Genomic DNA, 19,904 nt, shown 5'->3' with positions numbered 1-19,904 from the left:
ACCACACGGCCAGGCGAACACCCGAACGCTGCAAGCTGCGTTCGGGTGTCCGCCTGCTGAGCGGAACGGAGGCCAAACGGTGCCATACTGATACATTCTGAGCGGATCCGCATCCACTCAGAATGCTTTGGGGCTGTACGGATCTGTTCGGGGCCGCTTGTGAGAGCCTTCAAACGGAACTCACAAGCGGAACCCCGAATGCAAGTGTGAAAGTAGCCTTAGGCTGGTCAAAGATTCGAGAGATTTCTTCCAACCTGTCCACAGGTCCTTTTTCTCTGTGGGAAGGGCAAGGCCTTTTCTTCCTTGCCGATTTGGAGGGAGAATCTGTCTGCCTTTAAATATTAGAGCAAACCGAAGCTCTGCTGCATGGGAAGGGAGTCTGTGCTAAGATTCAAGTCTTTTAGATCACTTGAATGGTCTTGGGGTGAGAAGGCCTCCATTAACTCATGGCTGTTGGAGGCAATTTTGTGTAACCTCAGATTAGATAGAGTGAGCATCTCTTGAGCCCTTTTCAGGAGACTGATTGGTCTGGCTCACCATCACAAGCGTGGTCTTCACAGGATGTATCTGCAAAAGGACAAGGCACAGGAGCGCTGTGTGGCAATTCTTTTATCATGAAACTGCTGACATGGCTGGAATAGGGAAGGACATCCATTCTCAAGTGTGTTGGTAAGCCTACTGTTGACTGAGGTCGGCTTGTGTGCTCCTTCTAGACAGACGTCTCCAAAGATGACCCATTCTAAATAAAGTCTCTGGGCATATGGAGCATTTTGGGGACCGTTAATTTGTCCTCTAGTCTTATGAACTCATAGTCTGTCTCTTCCAAGGAGTAAGACTATCGTGGCTTGGCTTCTGGGTCCAGTTCCGGTATCAGGTGAGCTATACTCCTCAGGTGGGGTTGGTATGCTGCCACCTCTGGTGTAGGTATCTCTGACCGGTTGTCAGGAATGTGGTTGCACTCCAGTATGGTTGGTAGGAACAAGCAGGTCTGACCATCTATGGACTCTACCTTGTACCCAGTTGCTTTTCTCCCCGCCGTCTCAACAGTACCAGCACATGTCCTTAAGGAGTAGGGAGAACCGGGCCCTACGATATTGAAGGTGTCAAAGAAGGTGGATTTAGCTAAAGACCTATTGCTTTGATCATCTAAGATTACATATACCTTGATCGCTTTATCTCGGTGGCCGACCGGATAAACTCTGACAAGGCAGATTTTTGAGCAGGACTTCCCACCTGCAAGTCTTTTACAGATCTCTGTACAGTGAGAAGTGACTACTTGGGTATCTATGTCGGTGTCTATCTGCTTTCTGTCATGCTCCTCTGCTTGGGGTGATACCTGAAAGGGTGGTCCAGGGTGTAAAGCCGTGTTGTGTTTTGTGGTACCACATTCTGTGCATGTCACACTGACCTTACAGTTTAAGGCGAAGTGCGATGTAGTGCAGCACCTGAAGCAGATGTTTTATTTGAGGAATTCTTTGCGGTCCTCTAAAGACTTCTCTCTGAAGGCTCTGCATTGTAGTAAAGGATGTGGTTTCTTGTACAGGGGGCATTGTTTGGCAAGATCTTTGGGTATGTTCTCTCTTGAGAAGATTTAGATGACCTGTAAGGAGAACCTGTGGAGGCAACATTCATTTTGTGGACTGCCATTGGTGTTTTATGAGGTTTGAAACCAGGGGTAGTGGGACATGACAGAGTAAAGTAAAAACTGGGATCATTTTTGATCCTTGCCTGTTGAGCAACAAAGTCTACAAACACCACAAAAGGGGGGGGGGGGGAATGGTACATTATGAACCTGTTTATAAAGGGAACCATGCGTGATCCACTTCTCCTGTAGATTATAAGGGAATTTTTGGACAATCGGATTAACACCTCTGGCGGTGTCCAGGAATGCTAGCCCCGGCAGATCTCCTTCTGCCTGACCAACCTGTACCTCTATCAACAAGTCACTGAGTTCCCTGAGCTTCTGGTAACCTCTACCCACTATTCTGGGGAAATTATCAATTCTCTTATATAAAGCATTTTCTATAGCTTCTATTGACCCATAATATTTGTCAAGTCTTTCCCACACCATCTTTAGGCCTTTGCCCAGATAGTTTATGTTAATGTCTCTGATACTTTTGTCATGTTCAGCAGACTCGCTTCCAAGCCACTTTACCAAGAGATCTAACTCCTCACTACAGGAAAGATCTAAGTCCCTTATGGTGTTCTGGAAGGAGGCTCTCTATGCCCTGTAGTTCTCTGGGAGATTAGTGAACTTTATAAGTCCTTTGGTAACCAGCTCCCGTTTAGCAAAGAACTTAGCGAAGTTCATGGCAGCCTGGTTTGCGCCAATACTACCTGGTGTGCTGTTATGCTGCATGTGTGGTAAATTACCATACCTTTTAGGGGTTTCTAGGCTTAGGGAAGTCTGTATAATACCGTTCTGACTCGAAGGTTGTCTCTTTAAGTCGAAGCAATGGTTGTAGCTTTCGTTCTGTAGAGCGGTAGTTGTGGTCAGTATTGCTTTGTCGCATACCATCCTGCTCGAGGTACTGTAGTTGAAGGTAGGATCTTTGGCACTCTGTATAAGCTGGCTGATATACTGGATCATAGTCGTCATCTGTCTTGGGATGCTGATGGACATATTCTGAAACGCAGTGTGCTGGATCTTGTTGATCTAGGTCTGGCCCGAATACTTCGCTGTGCTTCTCAGATTCGGGGTACTCCATGGCTTCTAGGAATTATGATTTGACTATTGCGGCTGCCACTTCTTTCTCTGCAGTGAGTTTTTCCAATGACGCTTGCAGGCATGATTTCTCTTCTTCCAGTGTCGCTTGCAGGCGTACTCTCTCCTTTTCCATTGACCCTTGCAGGCATGCTCTCTCTTTTTCCATTGACGCTTGCAGGCATGCTCTCTCTTTTTTCAGTGATGCTTGCAGGCATGCCCTCTCTTTCTTTAGTTTCATCTCTTGTGCAGCAAAGGAAGACCTTAATTTTACAGCCTCAGCTTCTGCATGGGCGAGAGCAGCCTTTTCTTTTATTGAGGACTTTCTAGAGAGGCTTGTTCGTGACTTGGTCCTGTATGATGATGCCTGGCTAGCGGACATTTTGTGCCTTTTGCTGGCTGCTTAATGTATCTGTGCAGACTCAGTCTAGGTAGGAACGGACTTCAGCGTGGATCATGTTGCACTTGCTGTGGGCTGCACTCTCGCTTCTTGTGACTGTTTGTCAGCCACTGCACCCTTGTATGCAGGACCGTGTGTGTGATGGCAGCTCCGTATAGTGATATCCACTATCACTGGTGACTAGCATCTGTTTTACTGTTCTGTCTTCATGCACATTCACACAGTGTGCAGTCTGATATTCAGCATAAACCATTCCTGTCTTCCAAATAAGAGGATTGTTTTTTGTAGTCTAACTTGTTTATTGGTAAAACAGGATTGTTGATTGGTAGAGAACTACAAGAATACAAATTGCATATATAAGTATAAAGTATAGATAGCATGTACTACAACATTTGCATTAACACTGAAGCATATGGTAAAAGGGCTGCCTGTACATAAGATTACATGTCTAGCTAACAGTAGTAACAACTCCCTGAGTAACAATTATGACTACCTGAACAGCTCTGCATAACATAATGTCCCTGAAATAAAGGTATATCTCTCACCAGATATGCTTTTACAAGGATGGTGAAGTTTGAGAAGGAGATATGCAAAAGGACAGCTTTTGCACTCACACAATGCAGTGCACCGCCCACAATGCAGTAGTATTGTAACAGGAAAAACAAAGTTGTTATACAACTTAACACCGCTAGATGGTGCTATAACCAAACTAACCACTTGAGAAATACCAAGACTCTGGTAGAATGAACTAGAATAATTTTCTAACCCTGCTGTGCAGAACAGTGTGCATGGCCCTGTGTATGTATTTTATTTTTTTATATATTCTAATATTCTAGCTATCTAGATTCAAAAGGGATAGAGGTTAAGCCTATATGTAGTACCACCAACACTGGTGAGGGAGAAAGACATGTCTTCAGAAGGGAGATAAGAGAGCAAATACTGTATGTCCTCTCAGAAATGAAGGATAAGAGGGTAGGACCACCACATGGGAGTCAAGTTTCTTATTTCTCCACAAGTACACCAGCAAAGAGGGCCATAACCAAGGGGCGGACACAGACAGCAGTTATGCCCATATATGCGCCCCTACACAGAAGTTATGCCCAGATATGTTCCCCCTTCACAGTAGCTATGCCAGATATGTGCCCCCTTCACAGTAGCTATGCCCAGATATGTGCCCCTTCACAGTAGCTATGCCAGATATGTGCCCCCTTTACAATAGTTATGTCCAGATATGTGCCCCCTTCACAGTAGTTATGCCCGGATATGTGCCTCTCACAGTAGTTATGTCCAAATATGTGCCCCCTTCACAATAGTTATGTCCAGATATGTGCCCCTAACAGTAGCTATGTCCAGACATCTGCCCCTTCACAATAGTTATGTCCAGATATGTGCCCCTAACAGTAGTTTGTCCAGACATCTGCCCCTTCACAGTAGTTATGTCCAGATATGTGCCTCTCATGGTAATGTCCTTATATGTGCCCCCTTCACAGTAGTTATGCCCAGATATGTGCCTCTCACGGTAGTTATGTCCATATATGCACCCCCTTCACAATAGTTATGTCCGGATATGTGCCTCTCACAGTAGTTATGTCCAGACATGTCCCCACAGTAGCAGTGTGATGTCTGACACTACATTGTGCTGCTGCTGTGGAGCCAGGGCCATATTTAGATTTTATGCTGCCCTAGGCACTTTAGTCCATATCTTTTAGATAGCTGATGGTAAAATGGTCCCTAGGCTTTCAGCTATCCCTCAGGACTCCCCGATATGCTTGCACAATTAAGGCTACTTTCACACTCGCGTTTGGTGCGGATCCGTCATGGATCTGCACAAACTCTTCCGTTCAGATAATACAACCGCATGCATCAGTTCACAACGGATCCGCTTGTATTATCTGTAACATAGCCAAAACGGATACGTCTTGAACACCATTGAAAGACAATGGGGGACGGATCAGTTTTCTCTTGTGCCATATTGCGTCAGTGAAAACGGATCCGTCCTGATTGACTTACAGTGTGTGTCAGGACGGATCCATTTGCCTCCGTATCGTCAGGGGGACACCAAAACGCTGCAAGCAGCGTTTTGGTGTCCGCTTCCAGAGCAGAATGGAGGCGGAACGGAGGCAAACTGATGCATTCTGAATGGATCCTTATCCATTCAGAATGCATTAGGGCAAAACTGATCTGTTTTGGACCGCTTGTGAGAGCCCTGAAACGAATCTCACAAACGGAAACCAAAACGCCAGTGTAAAAGTAGCCTAAAGGGCTGACCTGTTACATGTGCACTTGGCAGCTGAAGGCATCTGTGTTGGTCCCATGTTAATATGTGCCCACATTACTGGGAAAAACAAGAAGTTAGGGTCTTTAATTAACCCCTTCACGCATTTTTTTAAGCTTTATTGAGAGCTTATAAGAATACACATACAATGTACAGTATCAACAACAAAGACTGTACATGGGTAATATACATAAACAGTATAGTAGATGTCATATATATAATAAACTGAATACATGGTAAGAACAATGTCATATACATAGTGAGCTGAATACATGGTGGGAACAATGTCATATACATAATGAGCTGTGTACATGGTAAGAACAATGTCATATACATAATGAGCTGAATACACGGCGAGAACAATTGGCTTCCAAGGCAGCAATGCATTACTGGTGTTTAAAGTTTCTATGAACCTCCCAGTCCCTCCGCTCCACCTAGCCCTGAATCTAGGTATTAAACGAGCCTCCCAAGCTGCTATTTCTTCAAATCTATATATTGCATCTGTTTTCCCTATCCAATGCTTATGTGAAGGAAGTTCAGTTGTTAACCAATAGCGTGGTATGAGGAGGCGGGCCGCCATAAGGAGGTTGTGGAATAAGGTTGGAACCTTATGGGTCTTGTTTGATAAAGAAAGGCCCAACAGATTCAGTTGGGGGGAAGGGGAGATGAATGTTCTACATATAGCATTACTTTTCCAGAACAACTCTCCCCACCAGTTTAGAATAGGTGGGCAGGACCACCAGACATGGAAGAAAGTTCCCCTCTCTTTCCCACACCACCAACAAACATCGGAATACGAGTTATTGTATCTAGACCACCCCTTCACGCATTTTCACGTGCATGTACGTGAGGGAATGCGGCTTCTTGCTGCATCCTCACATGCATGCATGTGATGTGATTGGGCGGGTGCAGGAGCTGCACCACGGGCCCAGCTGTTACTGATACTGATTATTCCTTTCACCCACTGCGCTGACAGGGGGACGGTGGTTGCCATGGCAGCCCCGATGCCTTCCACAGGCATCGGAGCCTGCCAGCTACTGAAGCCCAGGAGATCCAGCCTGAGGGCTGGGTCTCCTAGGGCAACTGTCAGCATATTACTGTGTAAGATGCTGACAGTTCAATTCAGTACAATACATAATGTATTGTACTGAATTGAAACAGGGATCAAACCCTGAAAAGGTAAAGTCCCACAGTGGGACAAATATAAAAAGCAAAAAATATAGTTTTTTATAATTAAAAAAATTAAAGTTTCAAGTAAAAAAAAAAAAAGACCCCCTCACCGTAAAATTGTGTTTCTAAATAAATAAAAAACAGACATATTAGGTATCACCGTGTCCGTAACGCCGTAAAAAAAAAAAAACTGAGCAAAAAATGCAATTTTTTTTGTCACCTTACATCACAAAAAGTGCAATTCCAAGCAATCAAAAAGACATATGTACTGCAAAATAGTACCAAACAGTCATATTTTCCCGCAAAAAATGAGACCCTACCTAAGACAATCGCCCAAAAGATAAAAAAAAATGTCTTTCAGAAAATGGAGAAACATGATTTTTTTTTCTTCAAAATTTTTTTTATAGTGTAAAACTGAATTTTTTTTTTAAAAAGTACACATTAGGTATTGCCATGTCTGTAACAACCATCTCTATAAAAATATCACATGGCCTAACCACAATCAAATGGCATTTTTTTGTCACCATACATCACAAAAATTGTAATTCCAAGCGATCAAAAAGACATATGTACCCCAATATAGTACCAATAGAACCGTCCTATATAGTACCAATAAAATCTCATCCAGCAAAAAATGAGCCCCTATATAGCACAATCACCCAAACGATAAAAAAATATGGCTTTCAGAAAATGGCTTAAAAAATGCTTTTATATTGTAAAACTGAAATACATTTTAAAAAAGTAGACATATTAGGTATCGCGGCGTCCATAAAAACCTGCTCTATAAAAATATCACATGATCTACCCCCTCAGTTGAACGCTGTTAAAAAAAAAAAAAACGGTGCCAAAATAGCCATTTTTTGGTCACCTCTCCCCCAAAAAGTGTCATATTTTAACTTCCTAAAAAAATGACGTTTACAAAATTATGCCAACATGAAGTAGACATCTCTAAAATGTACAGTAACAGCTATTTTATGAGGTATCACAATCTGCTCTAAAAGCAGAGACATTCAATTTTCAAAAATGGTGATTTTTTCCTAATTTTCAGTAAATTTGCCCCCCGTGTTGCCTAGGACGCCGGGGGGCGTGGTTCGCGCGTCTGAGGAGTGACGTATGTGGTCACGTGATCGCGGACTCTTGTTAGGCTTGCTCGCAATGCTTCTCCTGCTCTGTACAGACCACATACGTCACTCCTCAGACGCGCGAACCACGTTCCCCGGCGTCCTAGGCAACACGAGGCTACGCCGCTGACTCCGGAGAGCTGGATCGGATCACAACAGCCAACTACCAGGAACCACTACCAGAGGACCAGAAGGATACAAGCCACAAGCGTCAAGAAGGGTAAGTGATCTCTGTAGCCAGAGACAGTGCGGGACGCCGCACTCAGGCACAGAACACCTCTGCCTTTTACAGAATAATATATGGATTATAACCAATAACAACTATTACCTATATGTAATACCTGTAAAGACGCACCATCCTCTGTTGCGCAGTACTCTGCCAAATTACTACTTACCTTATACCCCATGAACTAAGTCATACAAAGGGGCAATACAGGATAATATCCTCACTATAAGATCTTTTATACAAATCGATTTTATCCGCCACACAGTGGTTACCTTATAAGACTGCAAGACATACAGTTCCATCATCCATATTTTTATGAAGGACTATTTTTTACTTTTATTTTAATAATTTTTTCTACATTTTTATGAAGGACTATTTTTTCCAAGTTTTTATCCCTTTCCATTGTTTTCTCACTTATATTATCATCTGTCCTAAACAAGACATTGTGCACACCATATATATTTATTTTCTTTTTTGAAGGATTTTAAATAAGACCCCTACCCGTTTTTTTTTAGCACAATCCTATATACACTTTCAATTTTTTTCCTAGGACCTTCCTCCAGGACATCTATCACCTTTTCACCTACGGGTAATCACTCCAACACCCCCTATCTTTATCTAATTATATCTATACTCTTTTTATTAGAGATGGGACGAATCCAATTTTTTTCAAATCCGAATCCGAATCCGAATCTGAAAAGGTTCTCGAATATTTCGAATCTTTCGAATCTCGAATCCTACGAATCCTTTACGTAAGAATTGTGTGAACGGTGTAAGAAACAAACTGATCCAAACTCAATATTCTTTTAATATGAAAAAATAAAGAGTCCTTACTTTTTTAACAAAGTATTCGTTAACACAGAAAGAAAGTAACCTTAAAGGGAACCTGTCACCAGGATTTTGTGCATAGAGCTGAGGATATGGGTTGCTAAATGGCCGCTAGCACATCTGCAATATCCAGTCCCCATAGCTCTGTGTGCTTTTATTGTGTCAAAAAAACGATTTCATACATATGCAAATTATTAACCTGAGATGAGTCCTGTCCCTGACTCATCTCACGGACAGGACTCATCTCTGTTTAATTTGCATATGTATCAAATCATTTTTTTTACACAATAAAAGCACACAGAGCTATGACGACTGGGTATTGCGGATGTGCTAGAGGCCATCTAGCAACTCATGTCCTCAGCTCTATGCACAAAATCCAGGTGACAGGTTCCATTTAAGGAGAACTGAAATGAGAGGTATATGGAGGCTGCCATTACTTGATCAATACCAGTTGCCTGGCTGTCCAGCTGATCCTCTGCCTGTGATGCTTCTGTGGGCAACTATACCAGGCTACCTAATAGTGTGGCCTACTATACCTGGCTACTTATCCTGGGGGCAACTATACCTACAGGCTACTATAACAGGCTACCTATACCAAAATTCAAGTGATATAGCTTACTACTGCACTTGAATTGCAAATGCACCTCTTCTGTGCAGGTCCTGTTCAACTACCAGGGTATATCTTATGTGTTTTGACTGGGAGGTTTATATTGCTGTGTTACTTACTAGAGTGGGTTCTATACTGAGGGGCAGTATCTAGTCTACTAAGGGGGCATTATATTGAGGTAGCAGGCCTGAGAAGAAGAGAGCAGTGACAGGGAGCAATACAAAATGTTTAGACTTCACTTATATATTTTTTTTTCTTGATGTCACTTTCAGGCAGAGTGTGCCAATAGCACCCCATATGATGGCATCATCTCAACAGCATCAAACATCTGGAACTATTTCAAAATATCACTGAAATGCAAATTGCACCCGGTGCCCGGCAAAGACTCCCATACCACCTCAACTAAATTTTAGACATAGGCCCTGAGGAAGCAGGCAGTTGGATTTTCTATCTACTTGAGACTGAAGTTTTGCAGGAATTTTAAAGATCATGTTTGCACCTACTGGTATGTAATTAAGAGATGCAGGAAAGATCAACAGGACAACAGGCAACCCGTATATAAACATGGCACACTCCATATCCCGGCCTCAGGCTAAAACAATGCACCCTCCTCCATATCCCAATTTACTAACGTTCGTTCAAGGAAGATTTTTGTTCAGGAAAACCAGCATACGAACTCGTTCTGGGTCCAGTCTACTTCGTTTCCTATCAACTATGATGCCTGATGTGCTGAATAATCTTTCTGAAATTACAGTGGAAGGAGGTGTAATTAAGAACTTTTTAGAAAGTGTTCTCAAATTCTGATATTTTTTGTTTTCTTTCCAGTACTTGAAAATATCAGAGGATGGTTGAATCAGTGGTTCTGCTAAGTAGGCATTTATTTCTTCCTCCGGAGATAGAGAATGCTCGCTGCTGCTGGAAGATGGTACCATCAATTGAGAATAATAACTCCACATGCTATGACCTCCTTGTTGTTCAGTTTGTGATGTTTGACTGTTATCTGCTCCTAGTCGTTGTGCTGATGAATGTTGATCAGTGTCCTTGCCTTGCATACTTAGATCTGAATCTGTAATCTCAATGGCCAGTGTGGATTTAGCTTCCTCAAGTTTTTCTCTTATGATAAACACAGTTCCCTTGAATCGGGGATCCAGTAAAGTACCAAGAGCATAGAATTTTTCAGACTCAACAGAGTGATAGCGCCTTTTCATTGATGCAAGCAAATCATTTCTGAATCCCTGTATGGAAGCTATAGTGGATTTGAAATTCTGCAAAGCACGAATTGTACTGTTGACTAAAGGAATTATTTCAGAGATTGTGACTTGGCTTGAACTGGCCACAAAAGTAGCTCTATCAAACACATCAAGGATTCGTATCACTTCTTCTATAATTGTCCACTGCCGAGCACTAAGATCTACCTGAAAATTTAGGTCAGAAGCAGATAGTAAAACAGCTGGCTTTTGTTCCCGGAGACGAGCTAGCATGTGAAGCTGAGAGTTCCATCTAGTTGGTTCGTCTTGTATGAGACGATGAGGTTTCAGATTTAACTTGTCTTGAGCGGATCGTAAGGTTTTCATGGCTTTTGAAGAGTGTTTGTAATGTCCTACAATACTCCGGCAGGATGCCATAATTTCCTTAATTTCACTCTTGTTCAATAAACCATCTTTCAGAACTAATTGAAAGGTATGAGCCAGGCAAGGCAAGTGGTGAAACGGACTGCGCTGTAAAGCTGCTACCACATTAGGACCATTGTCTCTCATGACACACACAATTTTTTGTGACAGATTCCATTCGGTCATAGTGCTGGTGATGAAAGCTTCTATGGCAGATGCTGTATGTGCAACCTCAGGAAAGGGAATACATTCCAAGCACAGGTGATGATACAGAAAGTTGTCATCTATGAAGTGAACTGTCAAACTGAGATAATCATCATAAGATGTAGATGTCCACATGTCTGTTGTTACTCCAATAAAATTGGTTTTCTCTAGAAGGTCCTGAACTTTTGTCTTTACCTCTTTATACATTTCTGGAATTACCTTTTCTGCAATGTGTTTCCTGCTTGGGATGACATATCTTGGCTCTAGGTGGTTTATCAACTTTCTGAAACCTTTATCCTCTACTATGGATAGTGGTTGGTTGTCCTGACAGATCATTTCAGCGACTAATCGTGTAACTGTTTTAGCTCTTTTGTCTCCTGGTTTGAAAATTTGCTTTTGTCTAGAAAGGCTGGCATAGTCCATTGCTGAGAAGGTGGTGTTACTGCTTTGCGTTTCACTGGGGGTGGTTTGAACGGACTTTCAGTAAACGATGACTCTGCTGATCCTGGACTAGGAGCTGGACTAGACGTTGATGCCGGACTGTGAACAAAAGCTAATTCTTCATCTAGGTCTTCGGATGTTAAATCCTCACTGACAGACTGAGGGGCTGAGGGTGGAGCTGGAGGCAATAGTGGCGATGGTGAACGTGTGACCTTCAGTTCCTGAAATTTGGAGAAATGTTTTGTTTTCAAATGTTTCCACATAGCTGAGGTGGTATGGGAGTCTTTTCCTCTGGATATTTTAGCCGGGCACAGGTTGCAATTTGCATAATTTTCATTCTGTGATATTTTAAAATAGTTCTAGATGTTTGAAGTAGCTTGAGATGATGCCATCATATGGGGTGCTGTTGGCCCACTCTGCCTGAAAGTGACATGAAAAAAAAAAAAAATCTTTAACCCTACATTTTGTATTGCTCCCTTCTTCTCATGCCTGCCACCTCAATATAATGCCCCCTTAGTAGACTAGATACTGGCCCTCAGTATAGAACCCACTCTAGTAAGTAACACAGCAATATAAACCTCCCAGTCAAAACACATAAGATATACCCTGGTAGTTGAACAGGACCTGCACAGAAGAGGTGCATTTACAAATAGCTGCCCCCATTTATAGGTAGCCAGGTATAGTTGCCCCCAGGATAAGTAGCCAGGTATAGTAGCCCACACTATTAGGTAGCCTGGTATAGTTGCTCACAGTATCAGGTAGCCATGTATAGTTGCACACAATATCAAAAGTACCTACCTGCACAACAAACCAGAAGGACCAGCTGTGTTGCTCCAGGCAAGGTTGATGTCCTGCTCGGCGGCTCCAAACAAGGTCTGGTCTCCACTGCAGGCAACAGCGATACTTGAGCGGGACCTGCACAGAAGATGTCAATATATGCAATTGAGAATAGTGCAGTTAGCAACCGCAAGCTTAGCTATATCACTTGAATTTTGGTATAGGTAGCCTGGTTTAGTAGCCCCCAGTATATGGAGCCTGGTATAGCTGCCCCCATTTGTAGGTAGCCAGGTATAGTTGCCCCCAGGATAAGTAGCCAGGTATAGTAGCCCACACTATTAGGTAGCCTGGTATAGTTGCTCACAGTATCAGGTAGCCATGTATAGTTGCCCACAATATCAAAAGTACCTACCTGCACAACAAACCAGAAGGACCAGCTGTGTTGCTCCAGGCAAGGTTGATGTCCTGCTCGGCGGCTCCAAACAAGGTCTGGTCTCCACTGCAGGCAACAGCGATACTTGAGCGGGACCTGCACAGAAGATGTCAATATATGCAATTGAGAATAGTGCAGTTAGCAACAGCAAGCTTAGCTATATCACTTGAATTTTGGTATAGGTAGCCTGGTTTAGTAGCCCCCAGTATATGGAGCCTGGTATAGCTGCCCCCATTTGTAGGTAGCCAGGTATAGTTGCCCCCAGGATAAGTAGCCAGGTATAGTAGCCCACACTATTAGGTAGCCTGGTATAGTTGCTCACAGTATCAGGTAGCCATGTATAGTTGCCCACAATATCAAAAGTACCTACCTGCACAACAAACCAGAAGGACCAGCTGTGTTGCTCCAGGCAAGGTTGATGTCCTGCTCGGCGGCTCCAAACAAGGTCTGGTCTCCACTGCAGGCAACAGCGGTACTTGGGCGGGACCTGCACAGAAGATGTCAATATATGCAATTGAGAATAGTGCAGTTAGCAACAGCAAGCCTAGCTATATCACTTGAATTTTGGTATAGGTAGCCTGGTATAGTAGCCCCCAGTATATGGAGCCTGGTATAGATGCCCCCATTTGTAGGTAGCCAGGTATAGTTGCCCACAGTATTAGGTAGCCAGATATAGATGCCCCAGTATAGGTTTGACAATAGCCAGCTATAGTGCTTTAGTATATGTTAGACAGGTATAGTGCCCCAATATAGGTTAGCTCAGGCGAGTGGCGTACACACATTCCATGGGGCCCCAGTGCGAAACTGATCCATGGTGCCCCTTCCCCGTCAAAGCCACCCCCCCCCCTGCAACTGCGACCCCTGTATGTACGCATCTGCTCCCATGTGCCATACAGTGCCGTACAGTGTCCCCATGTGCCGGTGAAGACTCTGAACCTGCAGGCGGACTACAGGCCACACTCCTCCAACATGAAGTGCTCCCGCTCCAGGCTGTAGTACCTTCGTATGTGTGGCTGGGGTGCTCAGTGAGGCTGAGGCAGGCTCCAGCAGTGCAGGAAGTCCGGGGCTTGCTGGCGTCTCTTCTCTCTGGCGGCGAGCATCAGACAGTGCTCTTGCGAGGCGCGGGGACGTGAGGACGTCGCAGGCTCGGCGGTAGGGCTGCAGTAAACAAATATTTTAGTAATCGAGTATTCTATATCGATTATAATTTCTTGATTAAACCTCCTTAAAGGCCTGGGCTGATCTGATCATCTGAGGGGGTCTTTGAAAGCAAAGAGTCAGACGGTCTTTGCTTTCAAAGACTCCCTCAGATGATCAGATCAGCCCAGGCCCCAATCTGGCATACCCTCAAAGCAAGGCAGATGGCCCCTGGCAGATGACTGGTGGGGAAAGGGGGGGTAGGGTCTCTGGTAGGAGAAGCCCGCAGCAACAGGGCACAGACTACAGTCACTGGCACTCGTTTATGGCAGGAAAAGCCCGCAATAGGGCACACTGAGGCCCCCAGGCAGATGACAGGGGGAGGGTTTACAAACTTTACAGTCAGACTCAGTGTGCCCTGTTGCGGGCTTTTCCTGCCAGAGACGAGTGCCACTGACTGTAGTGTAAACCCCCCCCCCCCGGTCATCTGCCAGGGGGGCTGGGGGCCTAGTGTGCCCTGTTGCTGCAGGCTTTTCCTGCCAGAGATTGCTGCTTAACCACCCCCTCCCCCTGGTCATCTGCCAGGGGGGCTGGGGGCCTAGTGTGCCCTGTTGCTGCAGGTTTTTCCTGCCAGAGATTGCTGCTAACCCCCCCCCCCCCCCCGTCATCTGCCAGGGGGGATGCCTGGGGGGCTGGGGGCCTAGTGTGCCCTGTTGCTGCAGGTTTTTCCTGCCAGAGATTGCTGCTTAACCACCCCCTCCCCCTGGTCATCTGCCAGGGGGGGATGCCTGGGGGGCTGCGGGCCTAGTGTGCCCTGTGGGCTATTCCTGCCATTGGGCCCGCAACCAATTTCCCCCCCCCCTTGTCATCAGACAGGCCCAGGGGGGGTGCCTGTGGGCCTAGTGTGCCCTGCTGCTGCGGGCGGCCCTGCTTTTCTTGCCATTGCCGCTACCTCCCCCGGTCATCTGCCAGGTAATATGCCTGGGGGCCTAGTGTGCCCTGTGGGCTTTTCCTGTCATTGGGCCCGCAACCAATCTCCCCCCCCCTTGTCATCAGCCAGTGCGGGCTTTTCCACTGCCAGAGAGGACACGACGACGAGTAGTGCCAGCCCAGGGTCCGGTCCGCTCCCCCCCGGCTTTTACTTACTTACCGTCGAGTTACCGGCTGGCAGGGGAACTTGTCTTCAGTTCTGCTGTTCTTCCGGTCGGCGCCTCGGCGGTCCTCTTCTATCTGACGTCCTCTCTGAGTCACGTCCGGCTCCCGTCTGAGTTCAGGCGCGTGTTCCCGCGAGACCTGCACAGGAGTTCACACAGGTCTCGCGGGAGTTCACGGGCCGCCGGCGCTGACCGCAGGGAGGAGGGAGGACGGAGGAGCGAGGTGCCTTATACTGCAGTGGATTCGGCGGATTCGAATTACAGAAAGGACGTCGGGATTCGAGTCCACGAATCCCACGAATCCAGCAAGATTCGATGGATTCGTGGATTCGACGAATCCCCCGTCCCATCTCTACTTTTTATCTACTACATGAATAACAGACCATAAATAAATTACATTTTGTACCCAAATTAAGAGTGTGCCTGCTTATCCCTTATTGCTTGTTACATAATGATTAGTGATGAGCGGCAGGGGCTATATTCGAATTCGCGATATTTCACAAATATTTTGTAGCATATTCGTCATATATTTGCGAATTTCGAGAATTTGAGATTATTTTATTAAATTCGAGAAATCGGCAATGTAAAAATCGCATAATGCAAATTCGTAACGCGAAATACAGGCGTGGGTCACTTTGGCTACATTTTTCAAGCTGGTATAAGTTTGCTGAGACTGGAGAAAACGGTTGGCCCGGCAGAACCTTAGAATAGCTTTATATGCAGATAGAGTCAAGTGCTCCAATATATTCACGATTGCGCTAATCGGCAGCGCTTAGAATATTTTAGCGCACTACGTGCAACTTCACATTTTAGCAGATCTGACTACAGATTACTGATTGGTGCACTAAGTATTGTTGTGAACTTGACATTGCTTCTTTCTTATTGGCCCACAAGCAAGAAGAATCAGAGATGAATCATGTGTTCAGATGGAAAAAAATGACGAATATTCGATATAACGAATATATAACCCTATATTCTAAATATTCGCGAATTCTCGAAGTGGCGATATTCTCGATAAAAATTTGTTATTCGAATATTCGTGCTCAGCACTAATAATGATGAGTCCCAAATATTCATGAGCTCCTGGCTCTCTCCGCCCACCTGCTGCTGATTCATATGGAAAAAAAACTGTCACTCAGAGGCAGGTGAGCTCATGAATATGGGGACTCATCAGCATGCACTGGAGATGTTAGAACCTAGCAGCAGAACACCGGTGACAGAATCCCTTTAAGTTGGTGAACCTTGTAACAGCGAGCATCTCTTTTTAAGTCAAACTCACAGGATTTTATACAGAAAAACAAAATATGAATAGAATATTCTTACGTTCAGCGTTACACGATGTCCTTTCTGAAGATTGACCTTATAATAATATGCCTCCATGGACTTTGTTATATTACAGTTCCAGGTAATATTGATGAGTCCAGGAGAAAGGATGATTTTGAAATCTTTAAGTAATGGAACAATATTTTCTTCTGTAAAGTTGAAAAAAAAAAAGCAAATCTTGATAAACAGTTTCTAAATTAAACTCAATTTTTGATTCAATTTGTTACTTATATTTTAATAACAATCATTTGTAGTGATGAGCGGCAGGGAAAATATTCAAATTCACAATATTTCGCAAATATTTTGTAGAATATTGGTCATATATTCGTGAATTTGAGAATTAACGATTTTTTTCTTGATTGCAAAAATCGGCAATGTAATATTCGCGTAATGCGTGCGCAATATAGGCGTGGGTCACTTTTGCTACATTTTTCAAGCTGCTAGAAGTTTCCTGAGACTAGAGAAAATGGTTGGCATGGCAGAACATTAAAAAGGGCTTTATATGCAGATAGAGTGCTCCAACATATTCGCGATTGGGCTAATCGGCACTAATGATGCGAATATTTTGGCGCAATACGTTAAATTTCACATTTTAGCAGGTCTGACTACATATTACTGATTGGATCACTATGTATTGTTGTGACATCACAGCATTATGTCTGTAGCATGTATGTATGGACAGCAGAACCTATCACATTACCTAACACACTGCACTGCAACAGCTACACTATATCAGGATATAACCTACACTGACTCTCTACCACTAACTATCTGTATTATTATTTTTATATATATATATATATATATATATATATATATATATATATATACAGTACAGACAAAGTTTGGACACACCTCATTCAAAGAATTTGCTTTATTTTCATGACTATGAAGGCATCAAAACTATGAATTAACACATATGGAATTATATACTTAACAAAGAAGTGTGAAACAACTGAAAATATGTCATATTCTAGGTTCTTCAAAGTAGCCACCTTTTGCTTTGATTACTGCTTTGCACACTCTTGGCATTCTCTTGATGAGCTTCAAGATGTAGTCCCCTGAAATGGTCTTCCAACAGTCTTGAAGGAGTTCCCACAGATGCTTAGCACTTGTTGGCCCTTTTGCTTTCACTCTGCGGTCCAGCTCACCCCAAACCATCTCGATTGGGTTCAGGTCCGGTGACTGTGGAGGCCAGGTCATCTGGAGCAGCACCCCATCACTCTCCTTCATGGTCAAATAGCCCTTACTTTCAAAGTTTTCCCAATTTTTCGGCTGACTGACTTACCTTCATTTCTTAAAGTAATGATGGCCACTCGTTTTTCTTTACTTAGCTGCTTTTTTCTTGCCATAATACAAATTCTAACAGTCTATTCAGTAGGACTATCAGCTGTGTATCCACCTGCCTTATAAATGGGGTTGGGACCATCAGTTGCGTTGAGGAGAAGTCAAGAAATCCCACTTATTAAACCTGACAGGGCACACCTGTGAAGTGAAAACCATTTCAGGGGACTACCTCTTGAAGCTCATCAAGAGAATGCCAAGAGTGTGCAAAGCAGTAATCAAAGCAAAAGGTGGCTACTTTGAAGAACCTAGAATATGACATATTTTCAGTTGTTTCACAATTCTTTGTTATGTATATAATTCCACATGTGTTAATTCATAGTTTTGATGCCTTCAGTGTGAATCTACAATTTTCATAGTCATGAAAATAAAGAAAACTCTTTGAATGAGAAGGTGTGTCCAAACTTTTGGTCTGTACTGTATGTAGAGATGGCCTTGCGGTTCGCTCTGCGGTCATTTCGCGGCGAACTTTTCTCGTTCACTGTTCGCCAAATAGGCGAACATATGGCGAAGTCCGCCGGCGCCATATTCTTTGCATTGTGCAGAACTTTGACCCATGACATATCCATTAGGTGGGACAGGACAGCCAATTAAGACGTTTCAGCACATGGACACACCCCCTACCCTATAAATAAACCTGATCTGGCCGCCATTTTACATTCAGTCTTTTGCCACTGTAGGAATATTATAGTGCATTTGCATTGTGCAGCAGTTGCGTGCGGTTCTGCTGTGATACTGCATCTATAAAGAGGGACAAACGCTATTGGAACAACTAATTGCAACTGGTGTTCTATACCAGTTACCCCCACAAATTTCTGATTGAGGCAGGGGTGTAATATACCTATAATATAATTTCTATATAGTGCATTTTTATTGTGCTGCATTTGTGTGCGGTTCTGCTGAGATACCGCAGCTATACATAGGGACAAACGTCATTGGAACAACTAATTGCAACTGGTGTGATATACCAGTTGCCCCCCAAAAAATCTGAATGAGGCAGGGGTGTGATATACCTAGAATATAATTTCTATATAGTGCATTTGTATGGTGCAGCATTTGTGTGTGGTTCTGCTGAAATACCACAGCTATACAGAGGGACAAACGACATTGGAACAACTAATTGCAACTGGTGTGATATACCAATTGCCCCCCAAAAACCTGATTAAGGGGTTCTATATACCTGCTTTCACAAATACAGCTCTTTTATAGGGATTTTGTCACAGAGTCATTTTGAAAATGACAGGCAGAGGAAGAGGCAGGCCGTTCTGCAGGGGTGTTAGGGGTCGGGAAGTTGGAGAAGGTGTGTGCGATTACGTCAAAGGATGCACCAGAGTTGGTTGAGTGGTTCCCTCAGTCTTCCGCTTCTGCACCCTTCTCATCCTCTGTATCTGCACCCTCTTTACTCTCTGCTGTGTGCACCCCCAAAGACAACACCACCACCACCACCATAGCCCCTCCACTCGAGTCAGAGGAATTATTTTCCCATCAATTTTCAGACCTTACCGATGCTCAGCCATTCTTGGCATCGGATGAGGAAGAGGAGGTAGCAACAGCCACCACCCAGCGGTCTGACGACACTACCCAAATCAGCCCAAGGAGGGTGGTCCCCGCTGTTGCTGCCTACTCCGAGATCTCTAATATCAGTGGTGTTGAAGATGACGATGATGACGTGTCGATGGACGTCACGTGGGTGCCCACAAGAGAGGAAGAGGAGGGGAGTTCGGAGGGAGAGACGGAGCAGCAGATAGGGAGAAAAAGTAGGAGAAGCAGGCAGAACTTGCAGTGCACAGGAGGAAAAAAGCAGACTGCAGTGGAATTTCCACTCACAGAGAAACAGTTGCGAGTACCAATCCTACAGTGCATGCAAGAAGAGGGCGGTTTGAAGATGTGTTGGTCACTTCTGATATGAGATCATTCTTGCAGCCAACCCATCGACAGCCATCCTCCGGATCCAGCCTCAGGGAAAGCCTAGACCGACAGGTGCCCTACTACATCGGGTTAATGGTCGATGTGAACGCTCTGAGAAGCGAGGAACCCCTGGACTACTGGGTGTGCAGGCTTGACCTGTCGCCAGAGCTGGCACAATTTGCCATGGAACTCTTGGCTTGCCCCTCGTCAAGTGTCCTGTCCTAAAGGACGTTCAGCGCACC

General features: G+C 44.3%; 1 protein-coding gene across 2 annotated transcripts in view; it reads right to left on the bottom strand.

Moving 5' to 3' along the window:
- Positions 1-19,904, bottom strand: part of LOC120994858 (granulocyte-macrophage colony-stimulating factor receptor subunit alpha-like) — a 182,851-nt gene that overhangs the window by 112,417 nt on the left and 50,530 nt on the right. For both annotated transcript variants that reach the window (XM_040423713.1, XM_040423712.1), the window contains exon 3: positions 16,411-16,559. In XM_040423713.1, the coding sequence (XP_040279647.1) occupies positions 16,411-16,559 (149 nt within the window). The remainder of the gene's footprint in view (positions 1-16,410; positions 16,560-19,904) is intronic.

Source organism: Bufo bufo, chromosome 3, assembly GCF_905171765.1.
Source record: "Bufo bufo chromosome 3, aBufBuf1.1, whole genome shotgun sequence".
In the NCBI taxonomy this organism is placed as follows: Eukaryota; Metazoa; Chordata; class Amphibia; order Anura; family Bufonidae; genus Bufo; species Bufo bufo.
This window is presented reverse-complemented; position numbering and strand designations above follow the sequence as displayed.